The sequence below is a fragment of the Lissotriton vulgaris genome, chromosome 2_1 (assembly GCF_964263255.1).
Source record: "Lissotriton vulgaris chromosome 2_1, aLisVul1.2, whole genome shotgun sequence".
Classification (NCBI taxonomy): Eukaryota; Metazoa; Chordata; class Amphibia; order Caudata; family Salamandridae; genus Lissotriton; species Lissotriton vulgaris.
The window spans coordinates 892,548,076-892,570,508 of NC_141687.1; the positions used below are offsets into that span (position 1 = coordinate 892,548,076).

The 22,433-nt window shown below is 45.1% G+C and overlaps 1 protein-coding gene and 1 non-coding gene across 4 annotated transcripts in view; both read left to right on the top strand.

The window, feature by feature from the left end:
* Window positions 1-2,782: 2,782 nt before the first annotated feature.
* The window catches only part of RRAGC (Ras related GTP binding C), a 136,869-nt gene continuing 117,218 nt past the window's right edge, over window positions 2,783-22,433 (top strand). Inside the window, exons 1-4 of one of the 3 annotated variants that reach the window (XM_086956433.1) lie at window positions 2,985-3,122; window positions 3,240-3,446; window positions 11,467-11,670; window positions 19,233-19,432. In XM_086956433.1, coding sequence (XP_086812559.1) covers window positions 3,261-3,446; window positions 11,467-11,670; window positions 19,233-19,432 — 590 coding nt within the window. In that variant the 5' untranslated portion in view covers window positions 2,985-3,122; window positions 3,240-3,260. Of the gene's footprint in view, window positions 3,447-11,466; window positions 11,671-19,232; window positions 19,433-22,433 lie in introns of all 3 variants that reach the window. The other 2 variants (XM_086956431.1, XM_086956432.1) reach the window with 2 other exon arrangements.
* On the top strand, window positions 9,063-9,241 carry LOC147731381 (small Cajal body-specific RNA 16). Its single transcript, XR_015308921.1, has one exon.

Here is a 22,433-nt window from a genome sequence, read left to right on the forward strand (position 1 = left end):
GATCCATGCTCGAGCAATACAAAGCAATACAGAGTCGGGTAGATACCAGCATGATTGTAACCAATTTCTGTAAGCCTCCTTTAACTTCATATTTAACACCCATCATTATCTATTTGACAGATAATTGTATTGGAGGACCAAGCTTATTACTATCTAGTTTATCACCCCTTCCCAAAATTTGTGTAAACCGGGGCAGAGTGCGAACATGTACAGGACATTGGCAGAAACAAGGTTACACTTAGGTCATCTAGTTCTATCTGTCCTATCCAAAGAAGGGGTTGCCCCCAACTCACTATGCACCACTGTTGTAATTTAAGATTAACAGAGTATACAATGTGGTCCAACAGATCTAAAGTCATTTGAACCTCCCTAGCTGAATCTTTAGATGTGAGTAGTATGCACCATTTCACCGCTAATAGCGGAGTGTCATCTCTAACAAACTGTGAGAATGCCTGATGCATCACACTTATAGTAGGTTTAATATCAAGCTTGAAATTGTATGAAGAAAACTCTGAGCTGTCGATGCCCTCCACATGCCTGTGACCCGTCCTCATATAATCCCTCAACAGAAGATATTTAAAAAAAGAATGATGAGGCAGTTTATAGGCATTTTATAGGTCAGAAAAAGATCTAAAAGCATTTAAATGAAACAATTGGCCCATTATTGTAATCCGCAATCTGCCGACACTCTGCAGGTTAAATCACAAGAAATATAAGGAAAAGTAGGATTATCCCATATAGGGGTATCCTTGTTAATAAAACCTAGAGAAAATGTATGGCAAACCCCTTTCCAAATACAAATGATATCATTGAGTACTTTGAAACGTACCCTCTTGTAATAGTTGGGATCATCTAGCCGATGAAAGAAAAGCCTAGTTTCTGCTCCTAGAGTGAGCTGATAATATAGTGGTGTTAGATTTGGTTCCACATAGGTCAGTAAGCTGTGCAAACGACCAGTAAAAGCAGACTAGAAGTAGAGCTTGAAGCCCTCCTGTTTTATAGGCCAGAGCCTCATTGTATAAAGCCAAAAGTTACAGAGGAAGCTGATCTCTGAAGGTCTCATAGAAGGCGCCTGTGAAACCATCAAGTCCAAGTGCCTTGGATCCGTCGAATGCGTTGATCTCTTCTTTGATTTCGTCTAGTGTCAGGGGTTCACTGAGGAACTGCTTCTGGCTATCATCCATTGCCACCTCCTCCAAGTATGCTGGAAGTGCAACAGGGGATTCAGTTAAGCGAGTTGTGTATAGATGTTTACAGTACTCTAGGAAGGCATTTTGGACGTTCTTGGTGCCCAGAACATGCACAGCCATATCTGCTTGAATTTCAGGGATGTAGTCAGCAGCCCGGTTGGGGCGCAACATTCTAGCAGGGGTGCGGCCCAGTCTTTCACCCTCTCCGTATTGACGAGCTGTAGCATGTTTCCCAAGGTATGAGGTTTCGCGATCGGCTAATTCGAGAAATTCTTTCATAAGTTGCGCTCTACGGTGCAGGCTCGTGTTTCTGTCCGCCACTGCAGCCGAGTCTAGGCCACGCAGAGCCGACTTGGTGTCATGACTGCAAGTTGGAGAGAGATACTTGAGAATACAGTTTTCCAGTAGGTTTGGGAGGAAGCACTAATGGACTTTGGCATCAATACATGACGATTTCTATAGACTGAATACTACTAATACTTTGAACCCACTACCCCCTGGAGGCCGACGAGCACATCTAAAGGGGTACACAGCTAAAGGTTGAACAGCTGGTTGATTGATGATCCTTGAATAAGAACTCCTTCGGGGCTCGGAGGAGTTAATCGATTTATTCTTGAGAATTCCCAGCCAAAAAGGGCTTACGTACTTCCTACATTTGTCCTGAAGAAGACCCTACTTGATGTATCCACAAATACATACATATAGAGGTTCGAAACGTCGACGTCCAACCATCTCATGTCCTGGCTCACTATATCAATTAATTTAAAAATAATAGGACTAACTAAAGTGTATGTAATGTTTGGTAATTTAGAATTCATTGATGTAAGAGCTTTGTTTGAATTGAGGCGGAAGCAGTGGGAGATTGCTAGAGCTGGACGCTTTGGCTCCTGCACCAGTGGGTCTTTTTATGACAAATAAATATCTATATTTTTTATACTTGCTGACTCCATCGCTTCTTTACAGTTTTCACTGTAATATTTGCCATTCTTTGTTGCCTAATATGCTTTACTTTTTATTCTAAATTTTTGAGTGGATATTGGAGTAATTTGCTGACCAGGTCCAGTTGAGTAACAACATAGTCCTTCGGGTGATATACCACTCCCCGCCCGTTAGAAGCGCTTTCATTTGACCTTAGCCAAAAGCACTACATCAATTGAAACATAGAGTGGTCACACAAAAGCAGGCTGCACATGGCAGCTATGTAGCAGACGCCTAAAGCTGTTTGCTGTTGTTGATTGGTTCCATGCTCTTGTACTTATTTTCTACTTGTTTGGGACTTGTAGTTCTTTTTTTTGCTTCATTCCGGAAACGTGAGCGGCCGCTGCTATTATGAAGAAAGTTATTCCATAACCTCGCCTCCGATTCTATTACAGGACCGGAGGCTTCAGATTATGCTTCTCTTTCACACAGAGACAGGTGAAATGGCTGCTGCAGTTACGATTACAAAAAACTAACTACCTTTTCTACAAGTCATTACAGTAAGGCAAAATTGAACTGGCGTCCATTGCAAGATGGCCCCGTAGTTCATACGCACTAGTCAAAGTCCCTTTTTTGTTTCTTTTGTCTTTTCTCCAGCAGGCTGCGCCAGCTGTGAGGTCAAAGTGCATAATCGTTCTTCATCAGCCGCAAGACTCGGGAGCAGCTTTTGCCAGTCAGGTGATGGCTAGGCACATGATCAACGACACACCGAACCTGTTTGCTGAGCCTGACGTCTAATCCTCCGATCGACGTAAGGCGTTAACCAATCAGAGTTTTGGATTGCTATTCCACAGCGAATCATCGGTAAGAGCAAGAGAGTAAGGCGTGGTCATTGCGAGGAGTTCGGTGGAAAGGAAGAGGACCTACGGGGGACCTGATTTTGAATAAGGGGGACTCCCCTGACCGTGGAAGTCTGCGAGTGTCACTGGTGCGGTCCAGGCTCGAGCGCGTTAGGTTGGTATCCAGTGTGACAGGTCACGGCTCTCCAGGGCCTCCCATTTGCCCGATGCGCGGCAGGCGGAGGTGGAAGTCCTGTTAATCCAAACTGCGATTCCCTCTTGCTTCTGGCAGGACCAGGCTCTCTTGGTGGACATGTCTATCCAGTACGGGGACGAGGAGCAGCTACAGGGTAGCTACGGGCCAGTGGACTCCTTCCCTAAGGACTTTGGCTATGGGGTGGAGGAGGCGGACTTAGAGGAGAGCGAGGCTCCTGCAGACAGCAAGCCTCGCATCTTGCTCATGGGGCTGCGGCGCAGTGGGAAGTCCTCCATCCAGAAGGTAAGCTGAACTAACAAACTGCAACGTGGCTGCATGCCAAATTCTTATAACTTTATCAGTCGGTCCTGGTTGTACAGCCAACAACAAGATTATACTGGGCATTTTAAGGTTAGTGTCTTAATGGTAAAAGAGAAATTACAAGTACTAGCATGAAAATAACTAGTACTCCAACAACGAAAGGTGGGAGGAATGCTTGCAATACGTCTAACCACTGGCAGTCACTCATGTTAGCATTCCAACTCATTGTTTTTTTCCTCACAAGGCCAACCCCGGTTCAGAGGACTTGGCTTGACAATTTTGACTGGCCTGTACCTATTGGTGCAAGGCCAGGGTTGCTTTGCATATTATTGGGTCTAATCTGAGGTAGCATGGTGGGCAAAGCATGATGGGTTAGAGTGCTACACCAAGCAATTGCCAGTGGTTGAGGTACTGAAAGCATTCCTCCCACCTTGTTTTGGTGTTTGACTAATATTTCTGGTCATTGCTTTCTCCCTTCACTGGCTGTAACCCACCAGAGTTATTGCTAGACCATACTTGTCTAGGTTGCCATTGTCCATTACCTGTCCTGGTAATTGCTACTACTATTAATTTCCTATCCCAGAAAGAAGAGTGACATATTTCTGAGATTAGAAGAAAATTGTGGAAGAGTAACAGACAGCTGCAGTATCCTGTGTTTCCCCATTCCCTGTGTGTCTGAGATGGTATTTGGAATGCTGAGTGTGAGTTATGTTGGGTTGTGGTGTGAAGTGGACGCTAGGATGTAGACACATTGGGAGTTTGGATGGAGCTCAGACATCACCTACCTGTAGTTGCTGTAACCTATGGTCCTACATGTGAATATTATGGGTGGCATGCAATGATTCGCTCCTAGATGCCTGGGTATGTGTATGGCCTACATATGCCCATAGTGATAAGTCTACTAAACCTGTGGAAGTTGAAGCATGGACTGTGGAGTGTGCTAGCTATTAACTTTATATTTCCCTTTGTGGTGTTATCTAGACAGGAATTAATTAGCATTTTCCTTGTGGATTACTTAAGTAAGTGGCCAGAGATAAGGATAGAAGGCAAGGTCACGATAGAGTATATAGTAGCATTTTTAGATTATATTTTTTATGCAGGGTTAGGGATTCTAAAAGAGTTGGCCATGGACAATGGTCTACAACGTGAAAGTGGTACATGACAGGTCTTTCTTTAATTTTTTTTTTTTTAATCAAATTTCAATGTATCATCCAAAAGCCAGTTTGAGAAGCTTACCAGATTGCCAAAGAACCCTTTCAACTGGTGATTAAGTGTGGGCTGAGTGGAGCAATTAAGGTTCTTTATGCCACCTTGTTATTATACAGGATTATTTCAAATCAAGTAAAAGGGTTGTACCCTTGTGAGCTGCTACGCTTGAGGAACCTGCTTCTAGATTGTCTAGAGGGGGTGACTCTACAGTGGATTGTGAAATAATTAAACAAGCAATTAGCAAATACAAAACGAAAATGGAAAAATATATGAATATATGGCGAGGCAAGGGTTATATGAAGGTGAAGAGCAACCCTCTCGCATGAAAACCCTGCTCTCTAACAATATCATTTTGGAAACGAGTTGTTAAGGACCTGCGTGAAAATGCAGCTGGACGTTGTTGGCAGTTGGGAGTTGTCTCTCTATTCGAGGAGGAGGCCTGTTGTAAGATGGAAGATAACCCTGTGACCATGGAGGATTCATTTGTGCCCGCCTTTGCCCACTCTAAAACTGTGTCCGCACTGGCTGCTCTACAGGAGGATCTCAGTGAGAAGGGTGGGCAAGTTCTTGCAAGGACAAGAATCCATCTGAGGAGATTTAGAAACTGAGCTGTTGTGTCCCAGTGTGTAGTCCTAAGCTTAAGGTCAACGTATGAAGTGAGTGTTATAACGACAGTGCTGCTTCAGACTGTGGGAAGAGACCGTGTATTTTCTTCACAGTAAGCATAACTTTGAAATGACCCATGGAGCTTCAGACAGTAATGCATTCAACAATGATGGTGATGTAAGGATCTGCATTGAAGAGTATGCTGTACGATTTGTCAATTAAGGTGACAGTGGCACTGGTTAGTCCTTGCTTCTTGAGGGTCTTGTGTGCCTTGTTCGGGTTAGTGTACTGCAGTGGTTGCACATAGTTCCATTTGAATTCAAGTACCATGTATGCAGGGCTCATACATCGTTAACAAGCCGGCTGCATCACTAGAGGGACATGTGCCACATAACATACAAGCTCCCTGTTGAGGGAATGTGGCCTGACTGAGTTTGAGAAGGGAAGCGGGCAGTCTAAGACCACTGCATAGAAGCATTCACATATTTTATGGTGCCTAGCGTGACTGTAGGAGGTTGCACGGCTCCTTTCAGTGTTGTGGTAAAGGCAGTGAACAGAGGTCTTTTTGTAATGTGCGGCACCAGGAAGAAGAGTGTGGTTTTCGCGTGCATAGTGAGAGGGCATCGCCAATGTTTTGGATTCCAGATATTAGTGTCGAAGTGACACATTGGCAGTGTAGACTGTGTCATCAAGAAGGAGGGTAGATAGCTGGTTGATTGGGACATGCCTGGAGACGTTGAAAAAAGACTACCCTATGCCTCATGCATAATTTAGAAAGAGAAGCAGGACTATCTTCAAGTACATTGGAGAAAGAAATGAGAATATGCTCTTTGAGGTTGCACTGTGTCCTGACGTCATGGGAAGTAAAAACTTTGCCTGTCTTAAATGTGGCCAGTGGCAATGTTCATTGACATCCATGGAGTTCATATTATTTTATGTACTTCTGTTAAGAAGCCTGCTTTGTTAACCACCAACTGTGAGGTTAATTAATATGTGGAACAGTTTGTTGGTGATTGTTATGTATTGACATGTGGCTTACACAGCTTATTAGGAATGTATGTGTCAGGTTAGCATCATTTTGTGTATCGTGAATTCTGTTTGAGAATTGCAATTAACGGTTGTGTTGCACTGAATGCTTAGTACTGCAAAACAGGTTGGATGTTTAAATTATCCATCTGTAGTTTGTTTTCGGAATACTGTCTGAGCATTTACTTTTACTCAAAATAGTCTACAGGGCAGTTTGAGGAACAAGGTGAGTACCCATACGTATGCTATATAGATTTCTGTTGGTTTTACATCTCCAAACGTTGTGGATGTGGGGAAAGGTAGGACCCCATTTTGAGAAATTGAGTGTAGTGCCAGAGCAGTACCATGTTGGTAGAAGTTGGATGGGAGAGTACCACATGGTATGCAAAGTTTGGGAAGAAATAGTACCCTGTCATAAGAAGTATGGGTGAGTACCTCATGGTGTACTAAGTTGAAGAAGATAAGTACCATGTTAAGAGACGTTGAAGAGGAAAGTACCCAGTGGAATGAAAATGTGGGGAAGTGAAGTACCATATGGTTTTCAGGGTGATATCCACACATTTCACCCTTGTCTTCATTCTGTATGAATGGAAGATTTGAAAGATCTATTGTATAGGAGGCAGAGTACGTTTGTGATTGTTTTGTGGTCCATTTTAATGAGATTAATGGATTCGGTCAGTGTTGTTTGAATGACAGTATTTAATGTAGTTTTAGAGCATTGTAGGTCAGTGCTTCTTTACCTGCGGGTATGGCCTGGTATTAATGGTGGTATTGCTGTAGTGTTTAATTGTTGTGATTTCAATACAATTTCAATGTGCGCCTACTAGAGGCTGTCCTCATTGTGTTTGGGCGTCTTTCCAAATTTTTCTGGTGCAGTTTCCAGAGGGCCTGGGTACATAATATGTGCTGTTTTCGATCTGGCACTTGATCATTTTGGTTTGGGAGCTAGTGAGACTAGATGTTGGTATAGCTGAGCTATACTTTTGTGTGTGTTTGGTGGAGTAGATTTGTCCTGCTGGGCTTGTTTTTAGCTTGTGGAAGAGGGAGACTGTGTAAGAGTTGTGACTATTTTCTACGTAGTTTATTAATATGAGGTGAATTCCTGGGGACCTTGTGTAGTTGTGATGGCAGGTTTTTTCTGCAGTCTTGTCAAGAGAGCTTTTAGTTAGTGTTGTATGTTTAAACTTTCAGTTTTTGTTATGTTTGTGCCAGGAATGTGTAGGCTTAGGGATGACTGGAAACCCTCCATCGAAGAAAGCTGGTGGGTTCTATGCCCTGGCTGTTGCACGGCTGAGTGTCTGTGACTGCATGTCCTGCATGCTTTTATGTTGTATGGTGTCATTGTGAGTGTGCAGACATTTGGTGGTAGGGCCTTATGTCTGAGGCGGTTGCAAGATGTACACATTTTTGACCATTGTGTAATGGCAGTCAATAACTTGGTTATCTCGGCTAGCGTAGGCTGCGCGTGCGCAGTATCGCTGGCGAGATTTTATGTTTTCAAGTACAGAGGTAAACGAGCTAGCTCTTCTCCATTGGCTGGCTTCCTAAACTGCGGCCAGCCATTGGAGAAAAGCGGTGTCTGTCACTTTAAGCCCCATCCGTTTCGGATTGAGGGGCATGTTTTTTGCTGTCCTTTCTCTATGTGAAGTCTTCAGTCACCCAACAAAAAACACCACCCCCCTCAGTCTGAAGAGGACGGGGCTTAGTTCCTTCATGTTTACTCTTGTTGTTTTACTTGATATGTTTATTCCATCGCTTGGCTAGTACATGAGATGTTAAGGCTAGACACATAACACAGAACATTCCGCACTCCCCAAATATGTTCTATTCTCCTCCTCGTATATCGTAGAAAAGCTGTTTGACTTTTTCTGTGAATAATCGTGTCTAGTAGCAATTAAATAAAATGTCGGAAGTCAAAATGTCGGAAGTCAAACCCAACATAGCAACTTGGCAATATTTTAGTTGTCTTTTATTCATATTAATGACCAGGGTCGGCTGGGTAGGTCTCCGGATATCCGCTTTTGAAATGTTTACCAGCGTGCGTGTCAAGCCTCAACGAAAAATTACGTCAGGAATGTTAGTTGCGTCGCAAATTTTGCGATAGGATTAGTGATCTCGCAAGAGTTCTTTGAGCGAGTCCCTGTGATATTAGCTGGTAGACCCCATACCCCCAACTTGTTTTTCATCCCCAACATGGCACCGAAGGCCAAGAAGGAAGGTAAGAGCTGGTGGCCAAGTGAACGGGCCTTCGGGGGATTTGTGGGGAAAAGAGCTCGCTGAAGGGTTTCTTTTGCGGTGAAACGTGATAATTGTCTGTCAACCTCCGGGCAGGGTGTTGTAGGCAACGTACAGCCTTTAATTGCAGATAAGAGTTGGACAGCGTGTGTAAGAGTACCGGAATGTGCCGCGCTTTCTGGACAGGCGCACGGAATTCTTTAACGTTCCTGCACTGTTTTGTATTTTTACCATTTAATTTTCCAGGGCGTTTGCTAGTGCTTTATACCTGGGCTGCGAGGAGCTTCATACGAGCAGGAATGCAAATTATATTTGTAGTCTTTTGAGTGGTTTTATATAGCGCCCTTGGGGGAAGTTGTAAAGAATGAAGGTAATCCGTGTTACACTCCCCGGGAACGTGCCGGCATAAACCCACGTCATTTATTTTTCTGTTTGATTTTATTTTAAGTGTAAACTGCTTTACTGCCTGGTCTTGCATGTGTGTGTGTGTGGATATTTAATTTAGCTCTGGTGATGGATCACATGGTCAAGGAGGATGGCTCTTGTGTGGCTGACCCCTGCCTGGGCTCAGTTCAATCCCAAGGCAGCCAGTCCTGGACCTAGAGAAACCAAAGGGCTACCTCCTCGGAGGGGCTCGTGCAGTAACAGGTGTGAAGATCTTAGCAGCAGTTTTGTGATCATGTATGATACTGCAAACACTCGTTTAGGTGAACTACCCTATGACTAAAATTTGTATATTTAGCCTGGTTTAGTAGCTCAGCAGATAACCTGGAAAAAGGTACATAGAGCCTTGCTTGCACTTCCAAAACGACAGTTGGTAAAGGGAATACTGTCGAAGTAACGCTAAACTAACTATCTCAAGCGGGTTTTGTGAACTTGGCTGCTTAGTCCGTTCGTCTTTACTAAATCTGTTCTGTTTGTAATTTCATTTTTGTTTGCTTAACTGAGACTGTCTTCTTCTTAGCTGTCCCTGTTAAAACTGAGGCAAAGTCCAAGGCAGTAGCTGCCCCGATGTGTGTTGCTGGCTCTGTGTGTGTGTGTGTGTTGCTCGCTCTGTGTGTGTGTGTGTGTGTGTGTTGCTCGCTCTGTGTGTGTGTGTTGCTCGCTCTGTGTGTGTGTGTTGCTCGCTCTGTGTGTGTTGCTTGCTCTGTGTGTGTTGCACGCTCTCTTGCTCGCTCTGTGTGTTGCACGCTCTCTTGCTCGCTCTGTGTGTTGCACGCTCTGTGTGTGTGTGTTGCACGCTCTGTGTGTGTGTGTTGCACGCTCTGTGTGTTACTCGGTCTGTGTGTGTGTGTGTGTGTTACTCGCTCTGTGTGTGGCTATAACTTTAACAAAGGCGAGACCATTGCATTGTAAATGCTTGTGTGTGACATCGGCTATTAGGATGCCGATGTCACACATCAGAGTTTCTGTGTCTGTTTGTTCTTTTTGTGTGTCTACTTGGATATCGGAGAGTTTTTAATATGGTTTTGTTGGGTGAATGTGAAAGCTAAAGTTGATGGTGATAAAGAAATTGTGAATGATTGCTTATGTACTTTATGTGCAAGGGATTCTTTGTTTAGTGCGAAAGAAAAGGGTGTGTAGTACCCTGTGTTTTATTTCACTTTCCCCTCTGTCTGAGCTGGTGTTTGCAATGCTGAATGTGAATTATGTAATATACTTTTAGGTGTATGGTGTTCAGTGGAAGCAAGGAGATGGACATGGAGGAAGGATGGAGCATTGACTAGACCTTTCTGTTGTTTCTGTAACCTAAGAGCCTCACATGAAATACATAACTTCCTACCTGAATGCTTCCAGACTCTTGTGTGAATGCCTGGCCCTCTAACTAAAATAACAGTAGTTTCAGTTGAGTGGATAGAGGCTCCGTAGGTATCTACACACACCCAGTCTGTTAACCGCAGAAGTTTGTGATGTGAGCTGGTTATGGCGTTGTACATTTTATTTATTTAGTTATTTATTTATAAAGTTTTATATAGCGCAAACTTGACCCACAAGGGTATCAGAGCGCTTTACATTTAGGATCGTTGCGTTACAATTTACATCAGATACAAGAGCATAGTAAGATACAGTACACATAAACAATGTTTCAAGATTCGTTGGTGGGCTGGGATGAAGTTGTGACGGTGGTGACCTTTTTTGGTTGTCTTAATGGGTTAGAGTTGTTTCATAATAATTTGGGGTATAGGTGGGAGTCACCAGCCACTCAGAAAAGCACTTGGTTTGATATCTTAATGGTGCGAGGCAAACGCAGGCTGAATTAGGATTTGTGGCCGCAAGTGATTAGCCATTGGGGACATAGAAAAGTATGTCAATGTGAATGTTAGAATTGTTTGATCAAGAACTACTAATAATTATTTTATAGTTTAACAAAGCAGGTAAATGCATGTGATTGTGTTGCAAAGAAAGAGATAGGCGTGCTAAGGTAGTGAGAGATAAGACTAGATCGTTCAGCCAGCAGTAAGTGGGTAGCTGCGATAGGCGGGGACTGTGATTGCAACTCATTTTAATAGGGCAACTGCTGGGTTAAGCAGTAACAATATTTTGGTACAAGGTTGCCTGTGATGGTGATATAAATCTGTGTGTGGGCAAGAAGATATGAGGGTAATGAAAGGCTGAACAAAAAAGGTGGTCTGGAGTCGAAACGTGTGAATATAGTGCTAGTATTGTTAAAGATACTAGTCGCTGAACAGATTCCTATACCCTCTCAAGGGCATTAACTATGGAGTTCGTGTTTACAAACTTTCTGGACATGGCATTAAATCTTTTCTCTACTGCTGTGAATCTAGTTTCCATTCTGTCTCTTTTCTTATGCAGTTTATCCAGGGAGACAATCATGTCTATTTTGCCCGTGGTCAGACTCCAGTTGACTAAATATGTGCTATAATTTGAAGCCCAATAACCAGTGACTTTTATTTCCAATCTATAGGTGGTGTTCCATAAGATGTCACCCAACGAGACTCTCTTCTTGGAGAGCACCAACAAAATTTATAAGGACGATATATCAAACAGCTCCTTTGTGAATTTCCAGATCTGGGACTTTCCAGGCCAGATGGATTTTTTTGACCCCACTTTCGACTATGAAATGATTTTCAGAGGAACAGGAGCTTTAATTTATGTCATTGATGCACAGGTACATTTTCATCGGTGATCTTGCTTATGGAATCTTTTGCTCATTCGTGCATGACCTCATTTGAGCTTTAAATTGCAATTGTTCATAATATTGAATCCTTCAATGAAGGTGAACTGATCAGAAGATTGCAAATCAAGTAACACAGTTGTGTTTAAAAAAAAAAAAATGTTCAGTTCTAGATGACTGTGAAAAAAGTGGCAATGTGTAAACTTATTGACTCTAAAAGTAAGGGTGACCAATCTAATGGTGTTGCAGCGACACTAGACGTGTCATAGACAATCTACCATCTTTACCACTGGATGTACTTACACCCAGTCTATTTCCTAAACTTGACTGCACACGTTCTTCATTCCATTCGTATGCTTGATTTTCGGTCTGTGTACCATAAAAGTGCATGTTCTAGAAATGTCTTAACTATGTTGCACATTCATGACGGATAACTGCCCAGTATATCCCTGGTGCGATCTGTGTCACGACTGTAGTGGCCATGAGTCAGTTAGCCAGCACTTTTGAAGTAGTCAGATGTGTGGCATTCCTAAAGCCTGATGCCCGGGACATTGTTTTGGGTCAAAGACAGCAAGTTTTTATTTTTATTTTGTCCTTTCTGTGCCGATATGCTCCTTGTGAAAGAGCAGAATACTGTCACTCCGAGTAAAGCCAGCTGGTAGATAGTTTCTTTTTATGACCAATTTTATTTATTTTAATCCAAAGTACATTAATGACACATTGACCAGCTCTACATTTCAGCATTACCTGCATTGGGTAAAGGTACATACTGAAGAACTTGCAACATTGGCTCCCTGGTTAGAGCAGGCAGACCCTGAAGCAGAGGCCCGACCAGGGTTCAATTCCCGATGCGGCAGGGTCTTGAGCTCAAATGTCCATGGACTCGATAATTCTCGCTTCGGTGCCTGACCTAATCATGGGTTTTCACACTGCAACTCTGGGCATTAAGCTTGCCTAATCTCCACAACGGCCCCCCGCTGCGGGATGCCTGGCTTTCACCTTGGGGATGCCCTGTAGGGGCTATCTCACAGGGAAAAGCCAGGACGGGTTCCCAAGGCAAGCGCGGAGATACCCCTTCGGGGGTCGATTCAGGCGCTATATAAGAAACATAATAATAATAATAATAATAATGCTACTCCCACCAATTACCCCAAATCTTCTGATGCTTCTGGGGGCAGCCTGGGACCTTGTAAATTGGGAGTTTCTAGTTGGTGCACTAGTCGACACCCCTTCTCTAGTTCACCAAAGACGGGGGTTCCTAAGAGTAATTTCTCATTTAGCCAACATTGTGGCCACCCCATCGAAGAACCTCTCCATCCTCGGGCCACCCCCCCTCTTCCAGCAAACCCAGCAAGGCCCCCTGGGGGGTGAGGTCAAGTTGACTCCCAAAGGCCTTGGAAAGCTCCCCCTGTGTATACCCTCTCAAAAGGGGGTCAGTCTGGGGCAAGCCCAGGTCGAATGGAAGAAGTCTGCTTCTACCAGTTAACAGCGTGCACAGTTGCCTTGGGCAGTATTGCCTGCTCGGTGTAAACATTGGGGAATCGGGTAGGCAATGTGAAGGTAGTTCGGTTTGATTGTGCGGAGGTGCGAGAAGATCTCCAGTTTCCTTGCAGCCATTCTGGTCTCAGGCCAATCATCTTCATCAAGATCTCCCATCACATCTGTAACCCAGGTAAGCAATCTGGGGTGTTTAGAATGAGGGAGTAGTAAACCAAGTAGATGGCTTGCTTTCCCATTAAGAGCTTGGCCACCAGGGGATTTAACTTGGCGAGGTGTGTATCTGGTGTGAGGTGGACCGAAAGGGCATGTCGGAGCTGTAGATACTGATGGCATTGTTTACGGGAAAGCTGGTAGTGTTCCTGCATGTCTTGGAAGGACATTAAATGTAAATGTAGTGCTTATATAGCGCACACATCACCCCCGAAGGGGTCTTAAGGCGCTGTACACATACCGCTGTGGAACCCTTCCTGGCCTTTCCCTGTGAAGTGCCCACTCCTGGGAACCCCCAAGGTGAAGTAGGCATCCTAGCGCTGTTGGGGCTGTTGTGGAGATTAAGCAAGCTATTGCTCAGAGTTGCAGAGTGGGACCCATGCTTAGAATAGGCACTGAGGCGAGAATTATCAGGTCCGGGGAAATTGAGCCCAAGCCCGCCGAGGCGGCAATTGAACCGTGGTCCGGGCCTGACCTCTGCATCAGGGTCTGCCACCTTAACTATTGACACCCTTCTCCACAGCCACACTTCTCCATTAGGGTTTTGCCCCACCAGACATAACCCTGGGTGAGTGATACTGATTCTGCCCCACCTCCTAAATCCTTGTAAGCATGTCATGTGGGGGATCCATCTATCTTGTTTCTAGCACTGTTATCACAGTGAACTTGTGGTCCCATCCGGTAAGTCTGAGAGCTCTCCTCCAGCACAGCAGGGCCACCTTGTGCCTTCTGGGAGTATCTGGAGTATAGGGAATCCATAGAACAGTCATAGGAGCCTGCCAAGGTGCAGCTGGTTCTATTCCTCACAGTAATTTGGGTCATCCCACCCTCGGTTAAACCAATCATCAATTGGCGAGAGTTGGGCTGCCAGGTAGTTATTATATAGGGCAGGTATGCCCATTCCACCATCATGAGAGGGGGCGGGAGGGTATGATTATGAGGTGGGTGGGGGGGAGAGGGAGTGCCGCTTTTCTGCGAATTGCACAAGGTGGTGTCTCCCTGCCAAGATCAAAGTAGTGACCTTCGATGTCCGGGTTTGAAACCATTTCTGAGGAATTGGATGAGGATAGTTGAAAAAAAGATATATAAAGCAGGGAACCATAATCATTTTGAATAGGGCTGCATGCCCCATGGAGTTCAGGGGTAGACAGCCCCAACGCTGCAGGCCATTATTAGTACAGATGATGAGGGGGTTCAGATTTAAGGCCGGATTTGGATCTCAGCGGATGGGTTATTCCATCACAACAGTGACAGAAACCCTGTCCACCGAAATATTAATCCTATTATATCCTATGGGATTCATATTTCGGCTGACGGGAGATCCGTCACTGTTATGACAGAGTAACCCCTCCGCAGAGATCTAGATCAGGCTCTAATATTCCATGGCATGGTGGGAAGGCGCAAGATGTATATGATGAGTTATTTGAATGATGGACAGCTTTGTAGGATTGCTTGACACCTGGACGGGTCCCCCTTGATTGGTACCAACAGTGACTTGAAGTCGCTGCTTGGAAGGCCAGAGACATAACTGGTAAGGGGGATTATTTCTAGAAATCGGGGCCCCGAGGTTGTTGGATCTGTGAGAAGCCACAGCAGATCATCTGCATAGAGTGCTACGTGAACTTCTGTCTGCACCCCTCCCCGACCAACCTTGCACCCGAGCATCTGTCGTGCCGAACTGATAAAACTTAGATGGGACTGAGAGCCAACCAGGGGCCCTGAATTCACCCCCCCCCCGTATGTTGATAAGTATCTTCGTGCCCAATGGGATTACATCCTTACTGTGAGAAAGTGGCTCCATATATACTGGACCAGAATAAGGTACAGTGTGTAAAGAGTCCACAAACACCAGAGGTATAACAGAGGTTAAAGCCAGGCGTGACCTTACTCTCTGAAGTGGTCTTCAGCTTGGTCGAGCAGTAAGGCAGTACCAGAGGACCGTGTAAAGCATTTCTTGTACATACTCAGTCAGCAAAAGGTTTCACACACTCAGTACTCCGGTTCAGTACTGGGCTACAAGGTACAGTACTAGCTCCTCTCCTGATCACAGGTGAGTACTTAGGAATTCGGTTGATTTTATAGGAATATTGAACGTTTTCAAAAGTCGACACTTAGAATTTTTTTTGAGTCAAACCAGTCAATGTTCTCCAAAGGCAGGTTAGTGAGTTACCGGTTTCCAGGTGAGTGCTCGGTTTTTGAAGTTAAGTTCTGGGCATAGACTGAAGGGTCCCCCAGGGTCAGGTAGGTACAGTTGGTTCACCCTCAGCGGCGCAGGGGCGTCCGAGTGCAGAGGTAGTTAGGCCCAATGTTTCCCAATGAGGGACAGGGGGGCCTCCGGTTGGTGGCTGCTGGCTAGCAGGCCACGCAGCTGTGGGAGGTGGGATCTTGGTCACTTGCTCAGGGCAATGGGGGAAGCAGGATAGGACAAAGGTGGCACAGCCAGCGGTACTCGGGCGGTTGGGTGAAGGGTGCTTTTGAGCCGTCGGGCGCTCAATGTTATCCAATGGGAAAAGTAAAAAGGAAACAAAGGCTGCAGGCTCGGAAGCGGAGACTCTCCAGGGGTGAACAGCACGTCGAGAGGTAAGTTGGGATCTTGGAGCACAGGTAGGTACCCCAAAGGGAGGCACAGGGGGCTGTAGGGCGCCGGGTGCAGGGGTGTCTTTGGGTATCGGAAAAGCTTACCCTCAGCTGGCCGCGGTTGGGGAGCCCCCTAGTTCCGAGTCTGCAGGCGTCATCTGGTTTGTCGAGGAGGGTCTTTGGGCACTGCACTACGGGTCCCAGTCACGGGGGGGGGGGACGTCCTCGTGGTCTTGGATCACTTTGGCACGGGCCGGGCTCGGCAGGTGCAGAGTGGGCTTGTCCGGTGCTTCCTGGCTGGCACCAGAGGGCTTGTTGTATCAGAGCCTCTGCTGATGGGAGTCCCAGTCTTTAAGAGGGTCAAGGCAGGCAGGTCCTCTGGGTGTCCCAAGGTTACTGTCCGCAGGATTCGCCGGGATTTAGGCAGGAGCAGGTTCCAGGATCGACGGGCCGGTAGGGCTGGTGCCAAGTCAGTTGTTGTCGTCCTGTTAGCAGCTGCGCAGCGGGTCTTCTTCCTCTTGGTCTTCTTTCTTCTTTTCTTCTTGGGATCTGAGGAAGGAAGGTTCAGGGAGCCCCTAAATACTGAATTTAGGGGCGTTAGAGATAGGGCAAGGGCAGGGACCAATAGGTCCCTGTCCTGGGGTGGGTACACCCCCCCCCTCCCCCCCCCCCCCCCCTAGCCTGCTCTTCTACTGTGGGAGGGGGGCAGGAGCCTAGCTGTGATTGGGCAGGGCTCCCCATCTTCAAGATGGCCAGAGCCCGGGGTCGTGCTTCACCTAGTCTCCCCCCACCTGAGGGGTGGGGTTGCCACAGGCTGGCACATCCCCCTTACTGACGTAGTTTTTCCCGCCAGTCTTCCCGCTAAAGTGGGGGTCAGGACTGGTGGGGGCCAGTTGCTGGGTACAGCAAATGGTCTGAAGAAGCTCATAGAGGCGGCATGCCTTTGAAGCTTCCCCCTGCCCATCCTGGGGGAGGAGACCTAGCACATCGCCCAGGATGTGCATTGTTGCAGGCCCAGGAGAGCGGGGAGCTCTCCACCCAGGCGTCCAGCGACATGTCTGCTGTGTGGCAGCCTCTGCAGCCACTCAGCCCAGACGTGGATTGTAGGTTAGGTTTTCAGGGGGCATCTCTAAGATGCCCTCTGGTGCATTTTACATTAAATCCCACACTGGCATCAGTGCGGATTTAATGTGCTGAGAAGTTTGGCAGTGTAGCCATTCTGGTGCTGTGGAGTTCGTAAGGACAACCTCCCTGCACCATATACTCTTAATGGCATCACTGCACTTACAGGACCCAGGAATGGCCCTGGGTTCTGTAGGGGCACAGGGCTCATGCACCTGTGCCCACACCTCTGGCATAGGGCCCCCAGCTAGAGGGGGGACTGAAGTATGCTAGGGCCGTGGATTCTGTGGGCATGGCACACAGAGGTGTGCGCCATGTCGACTCTTTGTTTAGTTCTGTACTTAGACACTCAGCCTGCAAAGGCAGTGTGTGGGTGTCTGGGTACAGGGCCCCTGAGGGTGGCACAGTAAGTGCTGCAGTCCTCAGGGGTCTTCTCTGGTCACCATGCCCTGGGTACCTAGGGTACCATTTACTAGGGGCTGATAGGTGGCCAGAGATGCCAATTGGGTTTTAGTTTTAACACAGTTTTAGGGAAGGAATGCAGGCCCTGGGTACCTGGTTGCTCCGTCCATCACCACCCCCTTTTGTACCGCATTTGGCCGCCATAAGTGTGGCAGGGTATGCTCAGACGTGAGTCCCTTGCTCACTTTGCCACTGGATTCAAGCAAGCCGGGCTGAAGACGGCTGGAATGCCAGAAACCGGTCCTCGGAAGCTTGTTTCCGGTCCAGGTTAGACATGGCTTGGCAGTTCGGGCTGGACTGTTCCCATGAGGCACAGGGTCAGACTGATTTGCACATAGCCATGTCTGAACTGGGGTGGCAGAGTGGGCTAAAGGAACGGTGATGGATTAAACCCAGATCTTTTGACTGGGTGTGAGTGTTTGATTGATTCAGATGCTCCGTCCATCACCACTCCCTTTTGTACCGCATTTGGCAGGAACCCAGGGCACACTCAGTCAAAGCACATCAGCAGTTCAGAAAAAAGTGGGGGCATACCAATGCAAGAAAGATGGCACTTTTTCACACTGACCCATCATATTCTAGCAGCAAACCATCCCGTGCTCACTACGCCACTGGAGTGAAGCTATCTTGGCTGAAGACGGCTGATAGCCAGAAACTGGTCCTAGGATGCTTGATTCCGGTCCAGGGAAGACATGGCTTGGCAGTTCGGTCTGGACTGTTACCATGAGGCACAGGGTCAAGACTGATTTGCATATGGCCATGTCTGTACTGGGGTGGCTTGGTGAGCAAAATGACGATGGATTAAGCCCAGATCTGTGACTGGGGGAAAATGTTATGCCATTGTGCAACATTCCGTCCATCATATTGTGTGTTTTGCGCTTCAATTAGAACAGCAACACTCCAACTACAAATACCGACACCTCATTGATTAAGCTCAACTGCCTCCTGATCAGTGCAAGATCGCTCTGCAATCACACCACCTGCTACCTGAAGAATCCCCAGGATGACAAACTGGGCTCTACAAAGTTCTTTTGATTGATCAGGTTGCTGCCATAATTTGTCGCCCTGCATGGCACCATGGGACATATAGATTTACGAAGGGCCCTGTCCCATGAACAAGTGGATATTTTATTAAATGACACATGCCTGAGTAGGTGTGGCAATATTTTTGGATTTTGTGGTTGCTGAGATTTAGATTTGGAATGGTGCCCTGCCAACTTTGTGAAAGTGCAATTTGTATACTTTTACAAAAATAATGGTTTTGTTTGCTGCTCTCCAGTAGAAGGTGTATTTTCATATGCACTCTTTCATTTTTGTTTTATTATGATTGCTAGTAGGTTAATGGTACAACATGTTCTTGGCACAAAGCAATACCTCGATGCCTGGTCAGTTAAGGTTTGGAATGCTACTGAAGCGATCTTTACACGGTGCAGAGAGCAAGCTTTGTATTGGATTCCCAACTCTGATTCTTGAAAGGGTTAAATTAATGACACTATGACCATGCAAAGAATCTAAGTTAGAATAATGTAAAATGTCGAGGGGGGGGAGCTATATGATTGTTTCATTCTGAAAACGGTGCATGAGGGATTGTGCAACTCAAAGACTACTGTTTGACTTTCCTGATATTGACATCATAAAGCCATCTTCCTTTTTGCGTTAATTTCATATGTGAACTTGTGTTGCAGGACGACTACATGGAGGCATTAACAAGACTACACATTACTGTTTCCAAAGCCTACAAAGTCAACCCTGACATGAACTTTGAGGTTTTTATTCACAAAGTTGATGGTTTATCAGATGATCATAAAATTGAAACTCAGAGGGATATACATCAGAGAGCGAATGATGACTTAGCAGATGCAGGACTGGAAAAGCTTCACTTGAGGTACTTGATTAATTTTTTTAATGGTATTTGTAGTTTAAACACAATTCTGTCTTCAGGTTCAGTGACGTGGTGCAGTTATAGCTATGGTCTTCTCAAAGGCCATACTAATGTTGCTTTTTCTAAACTCTGCCCTTTCCTTAGTTGTCTACAGTTTATTTTCAACCTTTTTTAAGTGTTGCTGTTTCTTCTTGGTTTATTTTATCTTTCCATTCCGTTGACTGTATTTTCTATGTTGGTTGGGTTCTGATCGTGAAACAACACTTTGTATAGGTTCTTCACTTGCTCACATACATATGGTGCACACAGACCACACTAACTAGTCCTCGAGTAATGTAGAACCAGAAAGAATGCCACATTCGTAGAATCTTGGAGCATCCTACAATCTGTAGGTATGTGTCAATTTTATGCATGTAAAGGACTAAAATGTAGTCTGTATATCTCTTCCTGTCCACTTATGGTATTAGGGTATGCTTTTTTAGTCTCCTGAAACTCCATTGGACAATCTCTTTGTTTGATGAAGAAAAATCTCAATGCTTTTTCAATTCTTGTATATCTTATTCTTCTTTTCAGCTCTGAAATCTACAGTTATTTTAAAGAACTTAACCAATCTACCATTTGCCAAAATATTTTTTTAATGATTCAGCATATTTCAGTGTATTTTTGTTCTTAAAGCTATATCTGTAGCAGTCTATTTTTAGGACGAGCCTAGCGCAGCGCGCAAGCGTTGCTCTAGGAAACGACATCTTGGAATCACTCTGGACTTTTCACACGCTAAAGTGTGTTTTTTTTTTTCTTGTTTTTTTTTTTTTTGGAGCATTTTTTCTATTGGGCTTTGCTTGCGTCTTTTTTAAAAAGACAGCACGCAATTATCACACCTTTCTCAGGAAATGTATCTGCCTACGGCTTGCAGTTACGAGCAGCGGCGCAGAGTGTGCCATCTGTTATGTGTCAGATGTCACACGAGCGCGCGTGCACCACTCGCGGGACACTGCAGCTGCATTTCTCAGCGTTTTGCCTGCTGGAGCGAGCAGCTGCTGTGCCTCCTTTGTAGGTCTCGCCTCCGCAGCGCGCACGCGCTGCTTAGGAGGGGACCTTTTGGAATCAAAACCAAATCACTCGAGGTGATAATTCCCCAATGACGCAACACAACCCCGTCTACAAAACAAATAAAGCCAAAACATTGGAAACATAGAGTTTAGTATCACGGTACCTGGTTGCTGAGACTATGTACCAATATGCTGTGAAAACCAAGTATACAAATAATCCATGCTGGGAGACTGACAAATCATTGTCCAAAGAAGAAACTTGGACACATGTGACTCCCTTCATACCTGAAAATGTGGTGTATTGCAGCCACCACGAAGGCTGTAGCAAATTCCAGTTTCCTGCAAAAAATGTCAATAATTCTGAAGTAAAGGACATGTGGTTGCTAAAATCTACCGAAATACAAAAACCAACGAGGGGTAGAAAATGCTTACCGGCAACAAGCAGGAAAAGTGCCCGAACCACACTAAACTTCACTGAACCAACGTTCCTCCGGTCTCTATGAAATAGTTAAAACAGAGACTCCCGTCATCACCACGGACATATTCCCAGCCCGTATCAAGAGCGCAAACAATACCACATCATCCACCTACCAAGTAATCCAAAAATTCCGTCGTTTTCTCTTCGTGGTCTGCACCATACTGTTTCCAAACGCCAACGTAACCACAATACAAAACGTCCGCCAAGCCGGTCATGTGATTACACCATAAAGATAGAAAGGGGACAGACGCAACTACTCTTAATGAACTATTGCACCTTCATGTCACCTAACCATTGCGACCCGGTATCTCATGGTACGAAACCCCACGTTCAAACGAAAAACACATACATACTGAACGTGCAAAGAAACGAAAAAGACAAAGAGAAAAGTGAAAATAGAGATTAAAAAAAGGTGGTGATGAATAATAGTGCTGGGAACAATACGTAAATAGAATACTGATATATGCAGAACAGGTGATGACATCATATGCAATCCTAATTAACATAAAAAAATCTGTAGATATAGTTACATGTTACTACTCCATAAATGTAGAGAATGTCTGAATTGTGTACAGCGAACATGGAACTTTGGAGTTTATGTGCATATGTATGTGAATGATGTGATTTCAAAAGGAGTGTGAGATGGGTACGAGCTAAGAATGTTACCTAAAGGATTTATAAAAAAACAACTTCAATCTAATTTGTCATTCAGACCGTCTGGCATCATGGTCTGCAATTTACGTGTCCAGAAAACTTCTCTCTGTGAGAGCCTCTTACTGTTGTCAGAGCCCTCCTTCGTGATCACCTTTTTCGATGATTACAAATCTGAGTTGAGCAATATTATGACTTTGTTCCAACCAATGAACTACTAAATTGGAATTCAGGTTTTTGTTTCTTATCATACTTTTGTGCTCTCCTATATGGATTTTCACCTTTCTTTCAGTTTTGCCGACGTACGTCAGGCCGCACGGGAATTTAATTCCGTAAATCACATTGGCGGTGTTACAGTCCGATGTGTGATTCAAATTGATGTTTTCTCCAGTTTTAGGATGTGTTATGCATTTTTGTTGCATGGCGTTATTGCAATTAACACAATTGTGACATCTCCTCATACCCATATGATTGGATGTTGTAGTTGATTTTTTGGATGCTAGTAGTTCTTTTAGATTTCGACTGCGGGTATATGCAAATAGAGGCTGCTCTGCAAAAGAGGTTCCAAAATCCGATTTTTGTGATAGCAGTTCCCATCGTTTCTGAATAATCCTTTTGATGTTCTGTGAGTTTCTAGAGAACTTGGACACAAACACTGTTCTGGTGGTAGTGTGTTTTGTTTGGTGATTAATAGACTGTTCCTTTCCATCTTCGAAATCCTGTTTTCAGCATCCTGGACAATGCTGATAGGATATCCCCGTTGAGCAAATCTATTCTGGATTCTCTCCAAATCAAGCTTGAACTTCTCATCTGTAGATGATATACT